Raw genomic sequence first — 26,163 nt, 5'->3', positions numbered from 1 at the left:
AACATACCGATACGGTTGAAATTAGTCATACTGTGAGTTGATGCAAGTTCTTATTGTAATAAAATCTGGTTATTTTACAAATTAATTTCTTCAGAATATTTACAAGCATCTCGGACCTTATTACCGATGTCACTTCACGGTGAAGTGACAACTTATCACTCACGGTGAAGTGTTTCCCATTTGATTTACACGGCAATCACTTCACCGTGAGTGACAACTCGTCACTTCATTTCGTTATCACCGTGACGTGACACCCATAATAAGGGCCCTCGTCTACATTCGGAAAGTATTGTTCATACAAAAACTTGAATTGATTTAACTAGGGGAAATGGCTCTAATGTTGGCCAATGTATCTAAGGTTAGGCCCATCGCTAAAAATCCGCTATTTATCAATTTTATCTAGATTAACGGGTACTAATGGATATTTTTGGTCGCTATTGAAAATTTAGTCGATTGCTGAATTTATGTATGGGCCCAAATCAGGGGCATTTAGCCCGACATTACATCCATTTCCCCTATATGGTGAGATCTGAGCGATCTGAGCCTTCTTATTAATTGAAATCCCGACAAAAGTGCTCATATGATGTGATGTGATAGATCAATTCTCACGTGATTTGAAGCATCAATCATTTGTATCAACGAACCAGTCGCCAATGTTATCGGCGTTATTGACGAGATGTTCAACGGAAGCTTCGATCTCACCCGAAAACTTTTTGGAATTATGTGAATGAGCAACGAAAGGAGTGCATCGACTATTGTATTGAACGGCGAAGAAGCGTCATCCACTCAGGACATTTGCCGTCTATTCTCAACCAAGTTTGCGAGTGTATTCTCGGATGAGAACCTTCCTGACGAGCACATTTCTCTAGCAGCCAGTAAAGGGTGTCCACGATGAAATTGCCACACACAAAATTCGCAAAATTCGAGTTTTCATCCGATTGCCATCAAATTTTCAGGGATTGAGAAATAACTATTAAACTTCATTTTACCATTTTACTCGTATTTTATTTACAGTCCATACGCAAATGCCCGCACCTTGGCCTTAACCCCGGCCATAAGATTCTGCACAACCTGTGAATCAACCGTTTTTTGCATGTAAACCCATACTTTCTTCAGTTCCTCGACTGTCTTCACTACCTTAGGTCGTTTAAGAAGGTGCTGCTTCATAATCGCCCAGTACTTCTCGATGGGGCGGAGCTCCGGAGTGTTGGGAGGGTTGAACATTTTCGGCACGAAATTGACCTTATTGTCTGCATACCACTTCAGCACGTCCTTGGAGTAGTGGCATGAGGCCAAATCCGGCCAGAAGATTGTTGGGACGTTGTGGGCCTTCAGGAGAGGAAGCAGCCGCTTCTGGAGGTACTCTTTTATGTACACCTGTCCGTTCATCGTGTCCTGGGTCACGAAAGGTGCACTCCGCTTCCCGCACGTGCAGATGGCTTGCCAAACCAGGAATTTCTTCGCAAATTTGGACATCTTCTGAGTGCGGACATGCTCCGGAACGCTGAACTTATCCTTGCCCGTGAAAAACAGGTTGCCGGGGATCTGTTTGAAGTCGGCCTTCACATTTGTTTCGTCGTCCATGATGCAGCATTCAACTTTCGTCAGCATGTTGAGGTACAACTTCCTGGCACGGGTTTTGGCGGACTTGTTCTGCTTCTCGTCGCGATTAGGAGCCTTTTGTACCTTGAACGTTCGAAGCCCAGCCTTAGTTTTGGCCTTCTGGACAAAACTTCGGCTTAGGTGCAGCTTCTTAGCCACATCCCTAACCAAAGATGAATACTAAGATGAAACAGTCGGAAGAAAAACTTTCTATTTTAGTGTCCTCTTTCACGGTCCCTTTCATCCAATGAATATCCCCCGTATGCAAGGTAATTTTGTGGTTTTGCTTCCCCCTCGGTAGAGATGAAATTTTGCGCTCTTTTTTATCAAAACAATCACACCAAAATCAGAGGTGTCCCATTTTTTAAATTATTCGATTAACATCTAATCGATTATTTTTTGTTCGCTGTGCTGTCATTTTTCCACAAATGAGAGTGCAGCATAAGTTTGAAACGATGGGTGATGATCCTCTGGTGAGGTTAATGCTTATATTAGCATGATATAACCGATTACAAATATCTTAATTTTCGGTTCGTTAATCGATTAATCGATTATTCGAATGAAAATCGGCCATCACTAGATGAATGTGAAACGTCATTTCAAATTTGAGGTCGTACATAAAGAATGATACAATTTGAAAGGGACCGGGGCTAATCACAAATTACGTCTCCATGGTAACTGAAATAAACACGAGTGCGGACCGGTTGCCCTAACGGAGGCGTTCGGATTTCGGTTGAAGGCCCCAACTACGCGGTTGTGATTTTTGGTGTTGTACGGAATACTTTTTCCTTCACTTCTGGGCTTCCGATCGGTGGTCAACCGTTCCTCGAACCGCTTAATCACTCGCGACACCGTGGAATTCGCGATTCCCAACGTTTTAGCGATGGAACGATGCGAGAGATCCTTGTTCTCGTGATGAATGCGCAAGATTTTATCACGCACGAGCTGTTCTTTCGACTTCATTTCCGCGAGTTTTGATCACAGGACTTTAAAACTTGCAGGATGTAAATAATGCACTATGAACTAAATCCACCCAAATTTTCATTAAATTCTACCCAACGGTTAAAAAGTTAGAGCAATTTCATAGTGTGGCAATTTCATCGTGGACACCCTTTAATGTCTTCATTTTAACCTGGACCTGGCGGAGTTCCTTCCGTTTTTCTCAAGCAACACATCGATAGCCTGGTGGGTCCTCTATGCCTTCTGTTCTAAATGTCCCTCTCCAGTGAATTGTTTCCTTCCTGCTGGAAATCAGCTGAGATGTTTCCAGTGCATAAGAAGGGATGATCGACAACTATCGCGGCATCACATCGTTGTGTGCCATATCTAAACTGTTCGGGTTGGTCGTTATGGAACCATTAGTTTCTCACTTCAAGCAGCACTTGAGCGAAGACCAGCATAGTTTTATGGCAGGGCGGTCGACTACTTTCATTCTTCTATGTCTAACCTCGTACATTACGGAGAGTATGACAGACCATATGCAAACAGATGTCATCTATACTGACCTATCAGCCGCCTTCGACAAGTTGATCCATCATATAGCGATCGCCAAACTGGATAGGCTCGGTATAAACGGCAGTCTCCTACGATGGTTCGCATCTTATCTATTTGATCGTCAGTTGGAAGTTGCAATCGACGACTGCCGCTCTCCTTCGTTCCCTGTCACTTCGGTTATTCCGCAAGGTAGCCACCTCGGTCCGTTGATATTTCTTGTGAATTTCAACGACGTCAATTTCGACCTCGATATGGTCAACGACTGTCGTTCGCAGACGACATGAAAATCTATCTCCGAATCCGAGCCATCGCTGACTGCCACCTTCTCCAACTCCAACTCAACGCTTTTGCTAATTGGTGTCAACTGAACCGCCGTTCTCGGGGAAGAAACATCCAATTACATTCAGTTATATCCTAGAAGGCGTTGACGTACAATGTGTGAATCACATTAAGGATCTGTTAGAATACTGCTGCCCTGTATGGAATCCCAATTACCTAAACAGTATACAAAAAGTAGAGTCTATTCAACGACGATTCATCTGGTTTGCCTTTCGACGATTGCCTTGGAGGGATCCTTATCGCCTTCCATCCTACGAAATTCGCTGCCAGTTAATTCACCTGGATCCTTTGTGGAGTCGAAGAGATACGACAAGGGCCCTGTTTGTAGCAGACGTTCAACCACGAGCACTCCGCAACAACGCAATGCTGAGGATACCTTTTCGTCGCACAAACTATAGTTCGTATGGTGCTATCAATGGGCTACAAAAGGTTTTCAATCGTGTTGCTCCCTTATTTGATTTTCACTTGGCACGCTGCGTCAGATATTCCGTGATATATTTTTAAGAATTAGGAATTAAGTTGGACTTCACGGCCTTTACAGCTTGTTACTTCTTGACTGTATTGTATTTCCTATTATTGCTTAATCCATCATTAGGGCTAAACCCAGTCTGTTGATGTAGAACCAAATAAACAAATACGTACCATATAGTAAGAATTTTCAACAATAGAACTCGGCTGAAAGTCTCCTTAATAAAGATATAAAAAAAACAATAGAACAACAATACAATTAACGGTAAATGGCTCAGGTTTGTTCGGAAACAAGTGATTTCTCGTATGGTTAACAAACATAACAATCCCCTTCTATTGTACAGATTTCCCCATTTACCATAGATTCTATTCTGGAAACAATACATTCTATGATTATTTTATCGTTGTGGACAATACTAGTTATTGTACATGCAATAAATTCTACTGTACGGTTGCAATGCATTTAATTGTACCTCTATGGTTATTTTTTTTACACACAGACAGATTATTAGATTATCAGATTATATTATTATTTTAACTGTTTAAAAACAATACATTTTGCAATACTATTTCTAATGTAGTCAGTGTATAATAACGTTGAAAATTCAGAAGAAACGGTAAAATCACAATTTTACTTTGAATTTCATGTTACAACATAGAAAAAACCACATAGGACGTTTTGACAAGTCGAGTTGTACATCGGACATGTTACATTGGACGATTTTTCTCAATGACATAATCAATGAGTGTTACATTGGACGTTTTGTTCTACATGATACTAGATTCCCTTTCACAGATTTCAGAGTAGGATACATAACTTAATACCCTATACAGACTATAGAGATTTTCACGTCCGGTTGTATTGGTGCGATATGTGAGAGTGTGTTACTGAATATTCGAGGAAAATACATAACAAATACATAACGATGTCAAACTCATTTTGACATATCTACTTTCATACATTTTTTAGGTTGGCCAGAGGAAAATAATAAACAACTTTACACGGTGTTGCTCCCGCTAGTGTGCGTGCGTTAAACGTCACTAATCTCTATGGCTTGTATCATGTAATATAGGCTGTCTTGAAATGAGCACTCATACATAGGATTTCCAGTGAAAACTAGATGTATGAGTGCTCATTGCAAGACAGCCTATATTACATGATATAAGCCATAGTCTGTCCAGGGTATAAGATTGGCCCCGCCTTTAGAAAATGAGCACCAATCATGTTAGGCAGTCCGATCGAAGTAACAATCATGTACCCATCATTTCAAACTGTACGTTGGACAATGTTTAACCTATGATTATCTTAAATAAATTAAAGTGAATTTGGATGGGTGTTTTTGTATCACATACAATGAAAGAAAAGCAATAGTTTGTATCGATTAACTCGATTTGTTTACGTTTGTTATCTAGGAACTTTTGAAAAGTGACGCGTTATTATGATACACTGAAACAAATCCATTGGCAAAAATGCTATATTGCTGGTTTAAATTAAATACTCTCACCAATAGATTTTTGCAGAAAACAAAATCATTTAATTTTACTATTATTTCTATCAAAATCACTATGCATTTTGAGCATGTATAGTAGTTTTGCCAGAATCATAGTAAATTTGTTAAAATTCATAGTCAACTATACTGAATTCATAGTAGATTTAACAGTAATAAGCGTGGTTATGTTGATAATAAGTGTTTTCTGCAAAATAGTACTCCTAACTATGGTCCTTGTTTCAGTGTATACACCGGAATTAGTTTTCATGCACGGTAAGAAAAAAGTATTTAATATTAGGTAAACAGTTCATACTGCACTGTTGGGTAAAACATTCACGTTCATTTATAATGAATATACTCAATAATAGAGATTAGTGACTTTTAACGCACGCACACTAGGGGGAGCAACGCCGTGTAAAGTTGTTTACTATTTTCCTCTGGCTAACCTTAAAGATGTATGAAAGTAGATCTGTCAAAATGAGTTTGACATCGATTTGTTATGTATTTTCCTCGGATATTCACTAACACGCTTTCACATATCGCACCAATACAACCGGGCGTGAAAATCTCTATCCAGTATTTTACGATCGCTTATGGCCGCCACAATCTAGCTGAGTTTCTGGTAGGGAACATAAGATTTGAAGTTTGGCTTGTGTCGTTTGACGTGTAAACGATCAAATTTGAACGTTTACACGTCAAACGACACAACCCAAACGTCAAATCATATGTTCCCTACCAAAAACTCAGCCAGATTGTGGCGGCCATAAGCGCTCGTAAAATGCTGGATAGGGGAAATGGCTCTAATGTTGACCTATGGATCTAAGATTGGGCCCATACCTAAAAATCTGCTATTTTTTAATTTTATTCAACTAGGAACGCGTCATTGGGACGGTTACTTACCTTACCAATCAGGCTAAGGCCTTGTTGTCCTCTGCTGTCCGAAGAAGTCATCTCCACTCTACTCGATTCATGGCCACACTTTGCCAGCCTCGTAGTCTGCGAAGGGTCCGCAGGTGGCGCCTCTTCTTGTTGTTCCTGTAGGGTCGCTTTCTAGAACCATTTTCACCGTGATCGCCCATTTTTTGCAATATGGACGATAGATGGTTCTCCCAGCAGCTGGTGCAATTCGTGGTTCATTCGCCTCCTCCACGTTCCGTCATCCATCTGCACTCCACCGTAGATGGTACGCAACACCTTCCGTTCGAAAACACCAAGCGCGTTGGTCCTCCACGAGCATAGTCCAGGTCTCGTGGCCGTAGAGGACCACCGGTCTAATCAGCGCCTTGTAGATAGTCAACTTCGTGCGGCGGCGAACTTTATTCGACCGGAGCGTCCTCCGGAGTCCAAAGTAGACACGATTCCCTGCCATAATGCGTCTTTGAATTTCTCTGCTGGTATCATTTTCGGCGGTCACCAGTGAGCTCAAATGCACAAACTCATCAACCACCACGATTTCGTCACCGTTAATCTAAACTCAGGATGGAAGGCTAATATTGTCTTCGCTAGAACCTCTTCCTTTCATGTATTTTGTCTTCAATGCGTTGATGGCAAGTCCAATTCGCCTAGTTTCAGCCTTCAGTCTGATGTACATTTCCGCTACCGTCTCAAAGTTCCGTGCCATGATGTCGATGTCATCGGTGAAGCCAAGAAGCTGGATGGACTTTCTGAAGATCGTGTCACTCGTGTCTATCTCAGCTGTTCTTATCACACCTTCTAACGCGATGTTGAATAGCAGACACAAAAGTCCATCACCTTGCCGTAACCCCCTTCGAGATTCAAAGGGACTCGAGAGTGTCCCCGATACTCGAACTACGCACATCACTCGATCCATCGCCGCCTTGACCTATCGCGTCAGTTTATCCGGAAATCCTGCATAATCTGCCATAGCTGATCTCGATCGATTGTTTCGTATGCGGATTTGAAATCGATGAACAAATGATGTGTGGGCACGTTGTATTCGCGGCATTTCTGCAGAACCTTCCGAATCGCGAAAATTTGGTCCGTGGTAGTGCGGGCACCCATGAATCCCGCCTGATATTGCCCCACGAACTCTCTTGCAAATGGTGACAGGCGGCGGCATAGAATTTAAGGGAGTACCTCAACAGTGTGATCGCGCGGTAGTTACAGCAATCCAACTTTTTGTAGATTGGGCATACGACATCGTCCTTACACTCATCCGGTAATATCTCCTCCTCCCAAATCTTGGCAATTACCCAGTGCAGCGCTCTAGCCAGTGCTTCACCACCGTATTTTAATAGCTCACTTGATAGTTGATCTACACCAGTTGCTTTGTTGTTCTTCAGCCGACCGATCTCCTCCTCAACTTCTTGAAGATCAGGGGCCGGTAGCCTGTCGTCTTCTGCGCGTGCTCCAAGGTCTGTTGCCGTGCCACCTTCGTTTTCTGCTGCATCACCGTTGAGGTGCTCGTCAAGTACATAATACCATAGAGGTAACTCTAAGACTAGAAGGTCCCGCAGAAACGTGCTCAACTTTTTGGCACAGCTCTGATGGTACTCTCATCGGTCCCAAGCTAATCGATTCACCCCTCGAAACATAGGAAAAACCAATAACCCCTCATTTTATCTGTCAAACTTTCATAGCGAATCAAAACAAACATTGCGTAGTACTAGAATTTCGACTAGAATAGGGTACGTTAATCGTTTGCTTGGGACCAATAGGCTACTAAAGTGGTGAGCCAATTTAAAATCGTTAGTTTCGTATTGATTGTTGATAATACTGCTTCCACCTCTCAATCACCTCACACTCGTTCGTGAGAAGGTTGCCGTCCAAGTCCTTGCACATATCGGCTTGCGGCACGTAGCCTTTCCGCGAACTATTTAGCTTTTCGTAGAACTTCCGTGTGTCGTTTACGAGGTATAGATTTTCCATAGCCTCACGATCTCGGTCTTCCTGCTGACGCTTCTTTCTTCGGAAAACCGAGTTCTGTCTGCTGCGCGTTTGTCTGTATCGCTCCACATTCAATCTCGTGCGGTGTTGCAGCATTCTCGCCCAGTTGACAGCTAAGCCCCGTGCGTGAAAGACGTGTTTCTTTTATCCGTTTCGTTATCAGGTTACAAGCTAATGAGTTTTCTATCAGATGGGTACTAAACGTGAGAACACCTTGGTAGTAGACTTTAGGGTGTTGCCGAAGCGACCAGATGCATCTGCCGTACAGAAATTCATGTACGGTGAGTTGAAACTGGACATAGCGGACGCCTTAAATATCCAGTTCCACAATGTTAGAAACTGTGTCTACGTCGAGATGGTAGATACAGCAACAGCCAAGCGCTACTTTGCATCACACCATCTACAACACACTATGCAGTGCGAGAAAAAAGCTTACAAAATTCCCGTGTTCGTGGAAGACGAAGCCGTTAACGTGAGAATCCATGATCTCCCTCCGAAAACACCTAACACGGTGATTATAGAAAGTATGCGACCATACGGTACTATTCTTTCCATCAGCAGAGAAATGTGGAAGAATAATTTTCCCGGCATCTACAATGGAGTACGTGTAGTACGGATGAAACTCAAACAACTCATCCATTCCTATCTGACGATCGATGGTGAGAAAACATTGATTACATATCGCAATCAAGCAAAAACCTGTAGGTTCTGTGGACAAAAGGCTCATCCCCGAAAAAAGTGTAATATCTCTACATCACGCATTACTGTCAATGACCCTACAGACGCAGAAAAGGTCACAAACGATGAAAACAGCGAACAAACATTACTCGATACCAATCAAACCCAATCTACAATAGGCGAAACCAGCAAAAACACCCAGCACCAACACTCCGATGGAAACAATAGCGCACAAGAATCGACGGATAGTGAATCGGATGAATTTCTAACCGTCACCAACAAACGAAGGTTGTCAACGAAACAAAAACACAACAATGCGAAACGATATATTACGAACCATGGTTGCAGGGTTGCCAGAATGATGAATCAGCAGGAAATGAAAATTCGATGAAAGGAGCAAAAATAAGCAGCTAGGAAGAAAGTGAAAAAAAAAATGAATTTGAATTATAACTGTATTTTCATATATTATTTTTCAGAGACGAACCAGCCTACGGCTGAAAGTCTCTTTAATAAAGAAATCAATCAAAATCAAGCATTCTCGCCCGTGCTGCATTCTTCTCCTCTACTAATAGTTATCATTCGCCGTCAAACCAGTCATTTCTTCGGTCCGGAATCGCAGTACCTAGTGCCGCTGCAGCAGTACTACCATAGAGGTAACTCTAAGACCACTGGGTCCCGAAGAAAATCATTATTATTTTTGGCTCACTCAGTACCAGAACAACGGTCCCAAGCAGTCCCAAGCTATTTCACTCACCCCTGCATGTTCTGCATGAATCCACACACCCCTGATGTTATCTGTCAAACTTTCATAGCGAATCAAAACAAACATAGTGTAGTAATAGAATTTCAACTAGAATAGGGATTTTAAATTGGCTCACCACTTTAGTAGCCTATTGGTCCCAAGCAAACGATTAACGTACCCTATTCTAGTCGAAATTCTAGTACGACGCAATGTTTGTTTTGATTCGCTATGAAAGTTTGACAGATAAAATGAGGGGTTATTGGTTTTTCCTATGTTTCGAGGGGTGATTCGACAAGCTTGGGACCGAAGATAGTACCAGAGGTGAGCCAAAAAGTTGAGCACGTTTCTTCGGGACCTACTTGTCTTAGAGTTACCTCTATGGTACTACCTATGGCTGAACGGATGTCCCTCCAGCCATCTTCAAGAGAAGCTGCGCCAAGCTGCTCTTCCGTGGGTAGTACAGCTTCCAGCTGCTGCGCGTAGTCCTGGGTAACTTCGGCGTCCCGTAGTTGCTCAATGTTGGGTCGCAGCGTTCGACTTCGACGGGTGTTATGCACCATCGAGAGTTTTGAGCGCATGCATACTGCAACTAGGTAGTGGTCCGAATCTATGTTCGCACTGCGGTACATGCGGACGTTGATAATGTCGGAGAAGAATTTCTCGTCGATTAGAACGTGATCAATTTGGTTTTTTGTGTGTTGGTCAGGTGATCTCCATGTGACTTTGTGGATATCCTTGCGAGGGAAAAATGTACTTCGGACTACCATACCCCGAGAGGCTGCAAAGTTCACGCATCGTTGGCCGTTGTCGTTTGATACGGCATGCAGGTTGTTTGGTCCGATTGACGGTCTATACATTGCCTCCCGTCCTACCTGAGCGTTCATGTCGCCTATGACGATTTTGACGTCCCGTTGCGAACAGCCGTCGTACACCTGCTCCAGCTGCGCATAGAACGCTTCTTTCTCGTCGTCGACGTTGATGATGCTGTAGTTGAAGAACGGCCCTTAATCCTCAACTTGCACATTCTCGCGTTGATCAACTGCCAACCAATCACGCGTTGGCGCATCTTACCCAGCACTACAAAGACGGTTTCCAGCTCATTGGTGGTGCCACAGCTCTGGTAGAAAGTAGCCGCTCGATGTCCGGTTTTCCATACCTTTTGTCCCGTCCAGCAAAATTCATGCAGTGCTACGACTTCAAAGTTGCGTGGTTGAAGTTCGTCGTAGATTAACTTATCGCAGCCCGGGAAGCCGAGCGATTTGCAGTTCCTTATTCCGAGTTTCCAATCGTAGTCCTTATTTCGTCGCGTAGGTCTGTGCCGATTGTTCAGTTTATGTTTTTTTTTAGGGCGGCTTGTTGAGCCTGCCCCAACCCCTGTCTCGCCGGGGGACCATCGTGCACAGCTCTGTTTAGAGTCCCACGCTGGGCACTAGGACAGTGATAGTAAGAAGATATTTTGAAGCGAAGGATTATCGAAAGGACATGTAAGCATATTTGAACACACACATGTCCTTTCGATTATGCATTCTTCGCTTCTCAATATCTCAATATAGCCAACAATAGCACACTTTGAAATCTTATGCAGTTTTTCGTATGAACACTACCACCATTGTTTAAGCACAGTGCCTTCCAAAGTGTAGTGTGAACACAGTGATCAATAAATGGGAATAAATGAATGTTTAAACCAACTGGAACAACACTTCTATTGCTAGACAGTCGAAACGGTTCATAATTCAGAACATTTCAATGACTGTTTTATGGTGGCTTTAAAGACGAATGTTTCATATGTTAATTGGAGGGCTAGCGGATGGATTACAGCACCAAGGATGAGAAGTCGACGTCAGCTGGAGAAGAGATGCATGGAATTTCGGAACTAAACAGCTTCAGAGGTATTGATTCATTTACAAAATAATTTATTTCAACGATAGAGAATTTCGTTTGGGATTTTAGAAATCGGGAATAACTTTTCTTTAAAAGACGTAAACGTACAATAAATAGACGGTGACGACCCAGAACATAAAATTTCAACACCTCCCGACTCCAATAGGAGCGCAAACAAAGCTAGTACATTACATTTTGATTTCCTGTTTCCCTCTATAGGATAAATCTATTCTAATTTAGTATTCCGCAATTTGTGTAGGTGTATGTAAGGTACAAACAAACAAACTTACGTTTCGATCACAGCATTCGAATAGAGCGTTTGCTCACGTTCGTCGTAGATGCATTTAGCGAAGTTGATCTGAAAGGAGATTTAGAGAAAGGTTACGGTTCGTTTCAAGATCATAAAGTCGAGAAAACAAAACTTACGTGATGACAGATTTTCTTGGCGATTTCCTCGTTCTGGCACCGAACACGTGGTCGCTTGACCATTTCCGGTGCGCTAGGGGTCAGCGACTTCGATGGGAGCGTCAAACAAAATTCAATGTAGGTCGTCCGCTTGGTCCGCGGGATCGGATCCGACATGGTCGGCGGTGGAATCACGACCGAATGGCACGAGATGATCTCGCTGAGGCGATAGTGGAACACGATCGTCGTGGTGTCATCATTCTTGGAGAAGCCCCACACATTCTCGGCCGAAACGAGTAGTCGCATTTTTGAATCTTTGGTATCTAGCAGGCATGGTTCGTATGCCATGAAGTGTTCCGAAAAGTTCCGCTTGTTGATCAGGAACAGGTACTGTTGACCTTTACTTTGAAGGCTCGAGTACGATGGGAGAAGGCCACCGGGAGCTCCCGTAACCACCCGTGGATGTCGTTTGCGTTCCGGTAGGATTCGATTGGAACTTTTGCTTTGCTCCCGGACGGCGTTGGCCGTTTCAGATGCTAGATCTAGCATTCCAATGACGGGTTTGGTTACGGTTCCTACCAGACCTTTACCTAGACCGGTGACAAATCCGGAGAACCCATCATTTACGGCGCCGTGATAGGTGTGCTTGACGACACTGGTCACTCCTCCCAGCAGACCAAAAGTAAATCCTTTGAATCCTGCCACTAGATGGTCTCCGGTTGTACTTCCACTACCACCTGATACGTCCAGAATTTTTTGTCGCGCTTCGACATGTTCGTCATCGAATACGACCTTACCCAGCCCATCGGAAATGGTCTCCGTCAGTTTGGCCGTCGAGTTGGAAATGCCGTGCGTCACGTTCTTGACCAACGAAGAAATTGATCCTTCCAGCAGTAGTCCGGAAACTCCTTCAGTAAGATCGTTGGCAAACCCAAGTGGATTGCCTAGGAAGTCCACAGACCCTAGAATGGAGGCCGCTTGCCATTTGAGCTCCTGCTTGTAGTGCGACTTGACCGAGTTCAAGTACGCGTCCATGGTTTCGAAGTGGTACTTGTGCGTGAATTTTTCGAAGTTGATGACGGCGTCTTCAAACTTGATAAAGGTGAACCCGAGATTGCGCTTGATTTCGGCGAATTCTGGTACCAACTTGGAAGTCGTAATGAAGCTCAACCGAATTTGGCTAGGTACGATCTGTAGGTCACCAAAGTAGTAGCGCTTCACGTTGGCGTCTAGGACTTTGTAGACGATTTTCTGCACTTCATAATCGGTTTCGTCCGGTAGGGCCGTTGGATCGGTGGTGCTTTTGGCCAAACCGGTGAATTTGATCAATCGAAGTATTAGGCGCTCTTCCAGGTAGACCGCTACCGGCCGAATGCTTAGAATAAAGTGCTCGAAGATGATGGCATTAGTGTTGGGGCTGGGTAGCAACTTGACGTTCAGCTGCAGCGAGGACAGTCCCGATCGATTCGGAGAGTCATTGTTCGAAGGTGGGTTGATCGTGTACAGCGTTATTGGACAGGAGGTCTCGAAGAGTTGATTGTCGATTTGCATGTCACCTACACTGAAGTCCAGGGAGAGGACACTGGGCGTGGAGATAAGTTCCATGTTGATGTCTTCCAGAGTTACGTAGGCCAACTCTTCGCAAGGTTGGTTGGAGATTAGTGATAGGCCAATACCTTTCCGGAGTTTCAACACGACGTAGTACTCGTGCTGCTCTTTGGTACTCTGCAGTTGTTCATCGATCGACCGACGACCGGTTTGTTCGTGGAAAATGTGGGAAACGTGTTTCCAGGAAGTGTCCAGTGCCAGGGGACCGCCGGTTAGATTCTTTACGTCCTTGATTTGAATGCACTTGATAGGCCCATCCATTCGATAGGTCACCGATAGGCAGCCCGATCCGGGTCGCATCTTCTGACGTTCGATGGCCTGGTCGTAAGGGACTCCGAACCGATTCAATGCTTTGGTTTCCGATACGCACATTCCCAAAACTGCTTCGGATCCGGTCTGCAGTCCGAAGATTCCACCTCTGGCTTGAACGCACATATTCGAATGTTCGCACATCAACCGTCCTTCCTCCGTGAATCGCCACGTTTGGGTTGACTTTCGCTGTCTGTTTGCCGGGCGAACAACAAGATTGATGAACTGAGTCGGTTGCGGTGGTCTATCCAGATCCAGCACAAACCTCGACTGCTTCTTTCCAGGTTCACTCGGTGGCGAAGTTCCTTCATGTTCCAACTGCTTCTCGTGGTTCATCCTCCACAGTTGCGAACGATCGCCGGCCTGCTTCCGGACCAGGACCACCCGATTGTCTACCACTCCAAGCACTAACTGTTGTGATTCAGGGTCGTTTGCAGATCCGAACTCGAACGAAGGCGTTGCTACGAATGTTTGACTGAACGCAATGTAGATGAAGTTTTCATAGGTCAACCGGAAGTTGTCGAATCCATTGAGCGAGCAGTTTTCGAAGTCTCCGCCCGGTGCTTCCAGTTGTAGATATTTGTTCCCTTGTGGGTTGTCCAGAACGTATGCGATGGAACTGTGTGGTCTTACGTAGGACTTGAATTGGTTTCTGGCTGGTTGGTGGAATTTGATCGGCACTTCAGAATAGTTGTCCAACCGGATGGGAGGTGGCAGCGATTGGGCGTCACTGAATATCATGAAATATGTGGCTCCTTGCAGAATGGTTTCCAGACGGAGAAAATGCATCGCACCGTTGACGGTCCGAATGTTTATGTATAGGCTTTGGGTTTCGTAAATGGGGATACCCGAGGACCACAGGCATTCCTGGACTTCCGGAAGCCGGACGCACAGTTCTTGTTCTTTGTCCAACCGGGGCCAGTGGAAAGCTATATGGCAACCTGGAACGGCTTCGATGAAGTTGGATTTCGCTACCGGGTCGTAGACCGTGTCTGTGAAGCACTTCTGCAGGACCTGAAGCTTGTAGGAACTTCGATTGTACAGTTGATACCGAGGGGAGAAGGTAACGATGGAGGTTTGGTTGTAGCGGCCACGTGCCCGACGAACCTCGATTCCGATGATGAACGATTCGTTGCCTCCAACCAGCTGTCGATGTTTGGTGCCCTGATCCAGTTTGAACGGTTGACACCAGTTCAGGTATTGTCCGAAGCGCTTCCCGAGCCGCATGGTTAAGCAACCGGAGCTGGATGGATCCGAGAAGGCGAACATGAAGGGCGAAACCATCCGAGCTTGTTCGTTTTCCGAAAACTGACCAGCACTTTCGCAATCCAGATCTTCCTGTCGGAATACCAGCGGGATGCCAGTCCTGTTGATTAGCCAGAAGGGGGCACTGATGGATATCTGTATTCCCCTTCCTTTGACGATGTGGATGAATGCTTTGAGTTTCAGCATTCTGGTTTTGGTGTCGAACAGTCTCACATCCAGCTCGGTGGAACCGTAGAACCCAGCAGGGATACTGATCTGGCCTGCCTCTGGGTAGCTATCGAGGGTGATTGTCAGAGCCACCGGTTGTTCTACATCAATTTCGGTAATCTTAGCCGTTTCCGACGATGAAATTCGACCCTGTGCTCCGGATGGCAACTTGTACAGCAGATCACACGGAAGCAGGTTATGTATTCGCAACGGTGGCCAAATGGTAATCTGATGTCCTGGTAGAAGTATCACGTCCTTCGCCGGATATCCTTCCTTTCGGACGGATATCAGCATCCGGTAGGATCTATCCCGCAGTCCCCGGCAGGTTCTTAATTCTTGATACACCTCTCCCGTTTCCATCGCTTCGTTCCACCGGACGCCTTTGTCGGTGAACTGGAAGCCGTTGTTGGTGTTGAAGGATTTGTGAACGTCAAACTGTTGCAGAAGCGTCCAACCGTCGCTGGAATTGCTCAACTCTTCCGACCGGGAGTAACTGACATTGACTTCCTCTAGCAGCGTGACGTTCGCCGGAATCGGTCGGAAGTAAAGTATCGCGTGGACGTGCGTCAAAGGGATGTTCAACACTTCGTTCGAGTGCAGTATCTGGGTTTTCGTCTCCGGCCAGTTGCGGATATTGAGGTGACCGTACAGGTGTTCCATCTTGACTAAAACGGGATTGTCCAGCTTGTTGGTCAACTTCAGTGCGGATCGAACGGTAATTAGTTTTTGAGCGGAACCTTCAAGGGTTACGGCAAATACGACTCTGGCACGAGGAGTTTGCGAGTAGTCGTCGACTAGATCGGCCCGCGCGTGTCGGAAGTATGTTCCGACGCGATCGACCGATATTGGTCCCACTTCTTGCCAGCCGTCGGCCCGTACAGCTATCTGATGTAGGTTAAACTTGTGGGTGTCACGATGTCTTTGCTTACTTTTCGTTGAGTACGAAAAAGTGGACCTTTCTCCCGGATCGACCATGGTCCATTGGGTGTTGAGATCTGACAGGGCACTCGACCTTGACATTTCGGTGGAAACTAACGTGGTGTACCAAATCCGAACACCAGTATCGTTTCGGATTGCGAACGGAATAAACGGCGTTCGTCTTCGGTAATTCACGGGGCTTCTATTAGCTACATTAACATTAGAATTATAGAAATCCTGCGTCCAATTATCCTTAACTAGCTGGAACAAATCAATTAACGTACTGGTAATATTCAGTCTTAGCGTATCGTTGCTCTCAATCTTTAAGTTCAGTCGATTCCTGCTGCTTGCAGTTTGTCCCCGGCTGTAACCCCACTGGGCTTCGACTTTCCAAGGTTCAATGAGCGGTTCCCAGCCACTGAGCGCCCGATTGTAGTAATCACTAGCAAACACCCCAACCATCCGTCCTGCCTTGAACCCGGCGAAGGTAGTCGAAAAAGCTTCCACTGTCGTACCGCAATCCTTATCCGTTCCATCCACCGCCACCGTACACTGACCCAATTCCTGCCTTAGATCTAACTTACTCAACGAAAGCTCCACCAGCGGAACATCCGCATCCCGACAGTCATCAATCACACAAATTGATATGCAAGGTGCCTTCAGTTCTACCGCTTGCACACCGGTACCGCCCGCCTTCGGACCTTCGGCATCATACTTTTGAGGTTCCGAGTTCTGAGTCAACCAGAGCGCCGCCTCGTCTATCTGATATTTGCATTTATCCAGCGCCTGTAAGCAATCCTCTCGGTTAAACCCAAGCAAAACTAGCTTTTCCACAGCCGTACTGGTCTCCACACCTCCATCATCCACGCTGGCCTGCTTACTATCCCTGGCGTTCTTGGTTTGCCCCGGTAGGGATTCCAGCATGCGCTGAAACATCTTCACGTCGTGATAGGACAGACGAATGCACAGCTGCTTTTGCATCTGCACATCCAACACCCCTCGGCGCAGGTCCATGTTAACCGTAACGGGATCGATGATCGACAAGGCCGTACCATCCTCCGATCCGAAAACGCAGGAAAACACCTCCAAGTTGTTCAAGTTGATGGACATGGTTTTGTTCACCTCGAACGGACGGTACGATACGACGGTTGTACTCTGAAATAGGAAGGACGATCGCAATCATTCGAAGATAAATCAGTGTGGCTCAATCTTACCTTCAGAATCACAGCATTGGTATCGTTTTGATCCGTCTTCTCCACCAGCACCAACTCCGAATCGGTTATATTCAGCTTTAGCTCCATTTTATTCTCCTCCGTCGGGGTAGGAGCCCGTTTGCCAGCATCAACGGAGACTTCCCGCTCACCGGCGTTGATATCCAATCCGATCTGAGGCTGATCTTCCTGCTGCAGGATGAAGTCCTTCGCACTCTCCAACCAGTCCAGTATAGCCATCAGCCGCATATTGTTCAACAGAATGGTGAACTTTGTTAAATCTTGTCTCCTCCTGCTGTGGATCTCCGCCTGGACCTGGCCCTCGCCAGGATTACTCACGATCGGCTGCAGTATATCGGGAAATACATTTCGGATCTCATTCTGCGACTTGGTTCGTTCGAATCTCGTATCCTTGATCAAAATCTCTTGCGATACCAGATCGATATCCTGCGCCCCATCGCTCAGAGAATCCACCAGCAGTTTCGATTTGATGAAGTTAACACAAGCCAGTGGAGTGGGTCTCCGAGCGCTGTCAAGATTTTCCAACCGAACGGACACGTCCTGAAGCTCCAGGTGAATCGACAGGTTTTTCCACACTTCCTCGATCGGATCGGTGTCGGTGTTTAAACTTAAGGTACTATTTGGAATGTACATTGGCCGAAGGTACAGCTCGTCCAGCGCTTCGCCCAGGTTGTACGACAGGAAACCTCGTACTAACCGATACTGCTGCAGATCCAGGACAGCTTCCAGCCGGGAAAGAGTACCGTGCACGCTGATGTCTGGAACTGAACGGAAAGCAAAGAATTATTGATTGAAGATTTACCTCGTTCGGGATTAACACACTTACCATAGTGACTATTCCACGAGTCCATATTCCGTTCCACTTGCAGTTTGAGGTGGCACTTTTCCTTGAGTAAACTTGGTCCCTGTTTCACCAACCAGTAGCTCTTCAAATCAACTGCAGCGTCATCGAAATCAACCTGCCCCAGTCGGCCTTCCGGCTTGACCACTCGTCGCGCAGCAAAGATGTTCGTATGAAACAGATTGACATACATCACGTCCAACACTTCCTTCACGCTGGGATTGCTCGACACACTGATGACCGCCGGGTCACCGCTCATCCGGAACTCGTTTTTGAGTGTAAATTCACCCAAATCGGCCACAATTACCTGCTCACTGTTGAACGCCATCGGTAGAATCAGGATCGGCGCACCGGCATTGATCTCCAGTCCCAGCTGTGTTGGACGTTGCTTAAGATAGGCCTTCAAATCGGTGGTCTTGATCTTGCGCATAACGGGCTATGAAATATGGACAATCTATTAATGCATTTGATTACATACACAAACGAATAATTAAACCTACCGTTTGTAGTTGCGAGAACTCCTTGAAGAACAACTGAATCTCGGCGATGAACCTCTTCGTATGCACAAATCTCACCGACGACATCTCGATCTTCAGTCGGGCATCCTTCTGCAGGTTCCGGGCGTTCGACTTGGCCGAGTCTCGCGTGTAAACGAAACTTAACGCTTCGTTCCCTGTGGTCATGAACTTCTCCCGATAGATGAACCCATACGGGGTCAGATCGCTTAAGGTAATCGAACCCAGCTTTCCCTCGACTTGCTTCGCGTGGTTCCGCTTGGATACGGTAATCTGTGCATTGGAGACGTTGGCCTTTGCTATTTCGTAGCTTGGTTTCGCCAGCACCAACGACAGAGACCGCACAGAGATGTCCAACTTGGAATGTCCACTGGGAGGAGCTTTTTCCCGCAACGTTTGGTCTGACGAAGACTTTTGAGAACTACCGCTGCTCTCGTCGTCACTCAATAATCCGAAGAAGTTGAGCAGCACGAACCAACTCTCGACCGAAACGATCAGATCTAGACTGTTGAAATCGATGGAACTGGACTGCTGCAGGGAGTTGAACTCTTTCGCGAACGATGGACAAGCTGGATCTACCATAACGGACGTGTAGATGACGAGATTTTCCTCTTCTGTAGCGGTTGCTGATTGATTTTGCCGCTGCATCGATGGAGATGGTGGGGGAGTATCCGGACAGAGTGATTTGTTCGCTGCCAGGAAGTAGAAACCAGTTTTGTCGTCAAAGTTTGTCGGGAGGGAATTTGGCAGTTCTTCGACGTTTTCCAGTAGCCCGACAAGGTTTGGACAGGAGAACGAAGCGAACGAGGATGCGGGTCGGCCGGATTGGTCGTTTTGCGAGGATGACACCACCATGTAGCGGGTCTTGGCCGTATCCGGTTGTAGTAGATCTTCCATCATTAGCGACCGAAGAGACACTTTCACGTGCGTTTCGTAGCAATTTCTTTTATCAAACTGCACGGAAAAGTCCCTGAAAGAGATTTGGATTTGCGGTTCGTTGCGATTGTCGTTCAGCTGGGTTATGAAAGCTGGTAGCTCGAAGTGGAGCTTCAGATTTAGCGAAGACGGGCGCTCTTCGAAGCTACTCTGATACATGAGGCCTCGTCGGACCTTGTCCGTAATGGGATATGCATTGAACGACGATTCTTCGATTATTTCCGGGTGTTTCTCCAAAACGGAGGTCTCCGTCGGCGGTCGGACTAGGTCCTTTGGAATTTTGAACAGATTATCTATCGTTTCCAGCAGTTGTTCGTACTGCTGACGTTTCAGAGACACTCGCAACGGTTTCACTACACAGCCAAATATGTTGAATCCATCACTATCTACCTCGCAAGTGTCTCGGGATATCTCCAGAGAAAATATCGTGTCATGAATGATTGGTATTGCATTCTCTTTACATGAGTAGAACTCTTCCGCTCGAGGAAGAGCCGAAAATCTGAATCCCTTTCTGTTCGTCGTATCCAACGAGTAGAGATTGATATTCTTGATGTCTATTTTATAAAGGTCATAGTTCTGTATAACACTATCGATAAACTCCATCGAGTTTTCTTTGGCGAAACGAATCCGACTAGAATCATTTTCGTCTTCCAACGTATCGAACACTCCATCCAGATCGCTAAGATTGTATACGATTTGTTCCTCTACGCTGTTCTCCTCATTTATAATCGTAGTCGTCAGGTTGGTCTTGCTTTCATTCGAAGAACTGTCCTGCAGTTCCTGCGTATTGCTTACCGTTATGCGGCCCAAGTGGGCGACCAGCACCTGCGGACTGCTACTCGACCTGGGAAGGATCAATACCGGCGTCTCCAATGTGATGTCTATCTTTAGGGTGTACTCTGAATTTAGCAGAACTTCCTGCGTCTTGGACAGCGATACTGTGCGCTGCCTCCTGGCTCGTCTGGGCGAGTTGTATATACTCTCTGGTCTACTGCTGGTGAGCTCACTCCTTGACTGAACCAAACCGAGGGCCATGTCGGTTGCTTTGTCCCTAATCGATTTCGCCAGGTTCTTCAGGTAGTGCTTAAACTCCGAGGCGCACCAACTAAGCTCCTGCATAAACCTAGCGCAGTGAATGAACCACACCGAAGCCATCTTAACGCGAACATCTATCACTGCGTTGATATCTCTGGACACGCAAAAAGACAGTGCCTGCCTGTCCTCGCGTAGCCCATCTGCGGTCGACTTCTGCGGGACACCGTAGACTTCCTGTGCAAGAGAAGTCATCAGATCTGGTCCCTGGCGTATTTCTGGTGGGTCAGTCAGTGGGTCCTTGCCCACGGACAGAATTCGTTGATGATTGATACCCTCCGGAGTAAGATCCAGAATCTGAAGTCCTCCCAGCGACCCTTCGACGGTAACATACGAACCCAGCGATGCGTGAATCTTCGCCTCGGACATTGTAAACGTGCCTACCTTTCGCCCTACCATGTAGTTGTCCCTCATCAGTGCCCTCAAGACCAGCACATTTAACCGGTGAAAGTCGAATGTGATTTCCGTTCGAACAGGAGACGCTGAGGCGTCAATGGTGTCACTGGTGACGCCTACGGTAGCAGCAATCGATCCGGTGGAAGCATTGATATCCTCCGGTCTCGGCATTGGTCTGGTTTGTTCCGGCGGTTTGGGTGGTGCCTTAGGGATGACACGTTTGACAAAGCCGAGCAGTTCTACGATGGTTTCCTGATTGGCTGTGGGAAGACAGAAGAAATCAATTTGTGGAAAACATTCTCGACTTCGACAAGAGGATACTAACCGATAATGTCCAGGTTGTTGAACTGGATGTTCGCCATCTGTAGATTGTCATCGAGCTTGTCGCTGTTGACGAAGATGATCTCCACCGTGATCAGCGCATCTAGATCACCGAATTGAGAGGCATTCCACGTGGAAGAGGATGTTTCTGTTTAGAGGTGCACAGGCAGAAAATGTTGCATGCAAACCGAACCAAAAGCAGGTGATGCAAACGAAAGAGATGAACGAAACAAAATAAATCCATTTTATGAACACAGAAAGTGGTAAAATTATAAATCAATGAAACTTAATATATCAAACTAAATTATATGTAGGATCTTTAATTACAACAGATTATTTACAACCAACTCTTTTTTTTTGCGCAGGAAACCTCGAGTACTTTTTCAAAAGAAGCAATGTAACATTTCCGCTAAGTTGAAGTTCAACAGATTATTTTTTAAACTGTTTTTAAACAATACGTTTATCAAAATTATTTTTGCCGTAAACAGTGAATAATTACGGTGAACAGGAAAGGTACAATCACACTTTTATTTTGAATAACGTGCCTCAATATGGAAAAAAGCATATAAAGGGTGTCCACGATGGAATTGCCACACACAAAATTGATTCGCAAAATTCGAGTTTTCATCCGATTGCCATCAAATTTTCAGGGATTAAGAAATAACTATTAAACTTCATTTTACCATTTTACTCGTATTTTATTTACAGTCCATACGCAAATGCCCGCACCTTGGCCTTAACCCCGGCCATAAGATTCTGCACAACCTGTGAATCAACCGTTTTTTGCATGTAAACCCATACTTTCTTCAGTTCCCCGACTGTCTTCACTACCTTAGGTCGTTTAAGAAGGTGCTGCTTCATAATCGCCCAGTACTTCTCGATGGGGCGGAGCTCCGGAGTGTTGGGAGGGTTGAACATTTTCGGCACGAAATTGACCTTATTGTCTGCATACCACTTCAGCACGTCCTTGGAGTAGTGGCATGAGGCCAAATCCGGCCAGAAGATTGTTGGGACGTTGTGGGCCTTCAGGAAAGGAAACAGCCGCTTCTGGAGGCACTCTTTTATGTACACCTGTCCGTTCATCGTGTCCTGGGTCACGAAAGGTGCACTCCGCTTCCCGCACGTGCAGATGGCTTGCCAAACCAGGAATTTCTTCGCAAATTTGGACATCTTTTGAGTGCGGACATGCTCCGGAACGCTGAATTTATCCTTGGCCGTGAAAAACAGGTTGCCGGGGATCTGTTTGAAGTCGGCCTTCACATATATTTCGTCGTCCATGATGCAGCATTCAACTTTCGTCAGCATGTTGAGGTACAACTTCCTGGCACGGGTTTTGGCGGACTTGTTCTGCTTCTCGTCGCGATTAGGGGCCTTTTGTACCTTGAACGTTCGAAGCCCAGCCTTAGTTTTGGCCTTCTGGACAAAACTTCGGCTTAGGTGCAGCTTCTTAGCCACATCCCTAACGGAGGCGTTCGGATTTCGGTTGAAGGCCCCAACTACGCGGTTGTGATTTTTGGTGTTGTACGGAATACTTTTTCCTTCACTTCTGGGCTTCCGATCGGTGGTCAACCGTTCCTCGAACCGCTTAATCACTCGCGACACCGTGGAATTCGCGATTCCCAACGTTTTAGCGATGGAACGATGCGAGAGATCCTTGTTCTCGTGATGAATGCGCAAGATTTTATCACGCACGAGCTGTTCTTTCGACTCCATTTCCGCGAGTTTTGATCACAGGACTTTAAAACTTGCAGGATGTAAATAATGCACTATAAACTAAATCCACCCAAATTTTCATTAAATTCTACCCAACGGTTAAAAAGTTAGAGCAATTTCATAGTGTGGCAATTTCATCGTGGACACCCTTTAGGAAGTTTTGACCAATCAAGTTGTACTTCGGACATGTGATATTGGACCATTTTTCTCAATTACATAATAAATAAATGTTACATTGGACGTTTTGTTCTATATGATACTTGTTGAAACCCAGAGATAGAAGAGCCCGATGCAGGAACTCGTTTGAGACCCGATCGAACGCGTGGTCGAGATCGAAAGAGATCATTTTCCCTTTTTGCTTTCTCGCGGTTAGTTGTGCTACACGATCCTTAAGCGAGAGCTTGGAAGATGGATCGATCGGTGTTGGTACATTTTTGCGCGACGCTCAGGACTCGATGTGTCCGGAGAATGTGTTCCAGGCGGGTCTTCATCACGCGGGAGAGAATTTTGAAGTCGACGTTGAGCAGGCTCATCGGACGGTATGCTCTCGCTGTTCCATCGCTACCTCTCTTTTTAACCAGTACGATAGTGCCATCGGCAAATTCCGAAGGTAGCTCATCCGTCATAGCTTCATTGGTGACGAAGTAGAGCCAACAATCAATACGAAACTGACGATTTTAAATTGGCTCACTACTTGACTAGCCTATTGGTCCCAAGCAAACGATTAACGTACCCCGTTCTAGTCGAAATTCTAGTACTACGCAATGTTTGTTTAGATTCGCTATTAAAATTTGATAGATAAAATGAGGGGTTAGTGGACTTTCCTCTGTTTCGAGGGGTGAATCGATTAGCTTGGCACCGAAGAGAGTACCAGAGCTGAGTCAAAAAGTTGAGCACGTTATTTCGGGACCTTCTAGTCTTAGAGTTACCTCACTACCCAATTTAAAATCGTTAGTTTAGTATTGATTGTTGGTGTTACTATTATTTAGACTAGAATGGAGTATGTTGATCGATTTGTTTGGGACCAATAGGCTAGTCAAGTAGTGAGCCATTTTAAAGTCGTTAATTTTCACCGGTTCGTAAAACTCTACCGGTAAACCATCGATACCCGGCAATTTTCGTTTTTGTGACGTTCGGATGGCATTTTTCAATTCGTTGATGCTGATCTCTGCCACAAGAGCAGCGTTAGCTTCGTCGTTCTCGGGTACTGCTCTCTCGGTGTCAAACATCTCCTCCCCAACTTGCCTGGTCTCCTCCGCCGCATACAAGTACTTGAAGTATCGGAGCATGTGCTGCTCGATCTCCAGGGAGCCTTGAATTTGCTCTCCTCGCTCATTCTGCAGCCCTGTGATGATTGTTTTTTACGTCGTCTATCAAACAACCCAAACACATTCCAGGATATGCTCTCTCCAGCTACGAATGTTTCATTGATCCGAATGAAATTTTGTGCGAAGCGTCGCTGCAGCGTGAGCATTTTCGCTTTCACGCGGTTGATAGTCGTCAACATTTCTGGATTTTTCTAGTAGCCATCATACGCGAGCCTCAATTGCGCTTAGAGACGTTGGTATTCAGCGTTAAAAATGCTGAATGCTTCACTTGACTTCCAGCGGAAAAACGATTTAATTTTTGGCTTTGCGTATGAGATCCACCATGCCATCCAGCTGGGGAAATTCCTCCGTTGGCGGGTCCAAAACTGCCACCGGACTTGGAAATCATCGATGTTTTCGGCAGTCAAAAGATGAGGACGGAGGGACCAGAATCCACGTCCTTGTTCACGACCGAGGTGCGGAAGGTAAATTCGCGCTGTAAGAGCTTTGTGGTCTGTGAACGGACATACGTGTGTGGCAGCACTTCGCAGATGCTCGCAAAGCCCATAGCTTACATACATGCGATCGAGCCTGGATGCCACATAGTGCGTAACGTATGTGGGTGTGGGGCTGGTGGGGTATAGCTTCAGCCACAGGTCTTGAAGCTGCAGCTGCCGTACGGTCGCTTGGAGCGCCGGACTTGTGTTTCAACTCGTGGAGTCGCTCGGGCGAAGCACGCAATTAAAATCGCCAGCGAGGACGACGTGTTGCGTGTGCCGTTGAAGAATCTCTCTCTTTCCGCACGAGCAGCTGTCCCCGATGGCGCATATATATTACAGAGAGTCGTGTTTTGCATCCTCAAAGCGATGAGGCGGCCATCCAGGCTCTTCTCCACATGCGAGAATTGAATGTGGTCTTTCAGCGCGATTGCCGTTCCTCACCTTGCCTGGTCCACATTGCAGACAACGTTGAAGCCAGGGAGAGAGAGCTGATCATTCTCAACCTCCTGGAGGAAAACGATATCCAGCTGCAGCGTTCGTCCAAAGGTCCGAAGAGAGTCAATTTTCGTTCCGTTCGTGATATCGTTGATGTTGATGGAGGCGAGGTTGTAACTGGAGAACTCAGTCATTACGACAGTTGGTTACTCCCATCTCGCTTGTCATCGCAGTCGTTCTCCACCCGGGGCTTCTTGCCTGGTTATCGATTGCGGAGATGCCTTCTTGAGCTGGATGAGCCGACAGACGAATCTGTTTCGATGCCATCGGACTTGCCACTAGCAGTTTTGCGATCCACTTCGCTGCTAGCAGGGGGCTGTTGACCTGTAGAGGGAGTCAACGACCCGCTGTCCGATGGGGGAATCGAAGCCGAGGTAGAGGCTAGCGTGGGGAAATTCTGTTCGTTGCGCATCGGTGGTAACAACTTCTGTTGTCGGTGGGAAACTTGTTTCGGTGGCGGCATGGTAGCCGGGTTGACCGAGTTCGGTTCGAACCGGGGCC

At 46.0% G+C, this 26,163-nt stretch overlaps 2 protein-coding genes across 3 annotated transcripts in view; one reads left to right on the top strand and one right to left on the bottom strand.

The window, feature by feature from the left end:
- The first annotated feature begins 8,490 nt into the window (after positions 1–8,490).
- On the top strand, positions 8,491–9,369 carry LOC135711413 (uncharacterized). Its single transcript, XM_065234288.1, has 2 exons — positions 8,491–9,001; positions 9,158–9,369. Exons 1-2 carry the CDS (start codon positions 8,491–8,493, stop codon positions 9,367–9,369), a joined length of 723 nt encoding a protein of 240 aa, XP_065090360.1.
- A 2,247-nt stretch (positions 9,370–11,616) lies between these two features.
- Positions 11,617–26,163, bottom strand: part of Vps13D (vacuolar protein sorting 13D) — a 50,367-nt gene continuing 35,820 nt past the window's right edge. Inside the window, exons 5-10 of one of the 2 annotated variants that reach the window (XM_065233739.1) lie at positions 21,652–21,795; positions 18,888–21,586; positions 18,373–18,823; positions 17,529–18,310; positions 12,028–17,469; positions 11,617–11,959 (exon numbers count right to left, since the gene is read on the bottom strand). In XM_065233739.1, the coding sequence (XP_065089811.1) occupies positions 11,888–11,959; positions 12,028–17,469; positions 17,529–18,310; positions 18,373–18,823; positions 18,888–21,586; positions 21,652–21,795 (9,590 nt within the window). In that variant the 3' untranslated portion in view covers positions 11,617–11,887. The remainder of the gene's footprint in view (positions 11,960–12,027; positions 17,470–17,528; positions 18,311–18,372; positions 18,824–18,887; positions 21,587–21,651; positions 21,796–26,163) is intronic. The other variant, XM_065233744.1, reaches the window with a different exon arrangement.

This window comes from Ochlerotatus camptorhynchus, unplaced genomic scaffold (genome assembly GCF_037179485.1).
Source record: "Ochlerotatus camptorhynchus isolate MF236.1 unplaced genomic scaffold, CSIRO-AGI_Acam_v1.1 ptg000037l, whole genome shotgun sequence".
Taxonomy (NCBI): Eukaryota; Metazoa; Arthropoda; class Insecta; order Diptera; family Culicidae; genus Ochlerotatus; species Ochlerotatus camptorhynchus.
The sequence above is the reverse complement of the archived record's forward strand: the minus strand, read 5'-3'. Positions and strand labels throughout refer to the sequence as shown.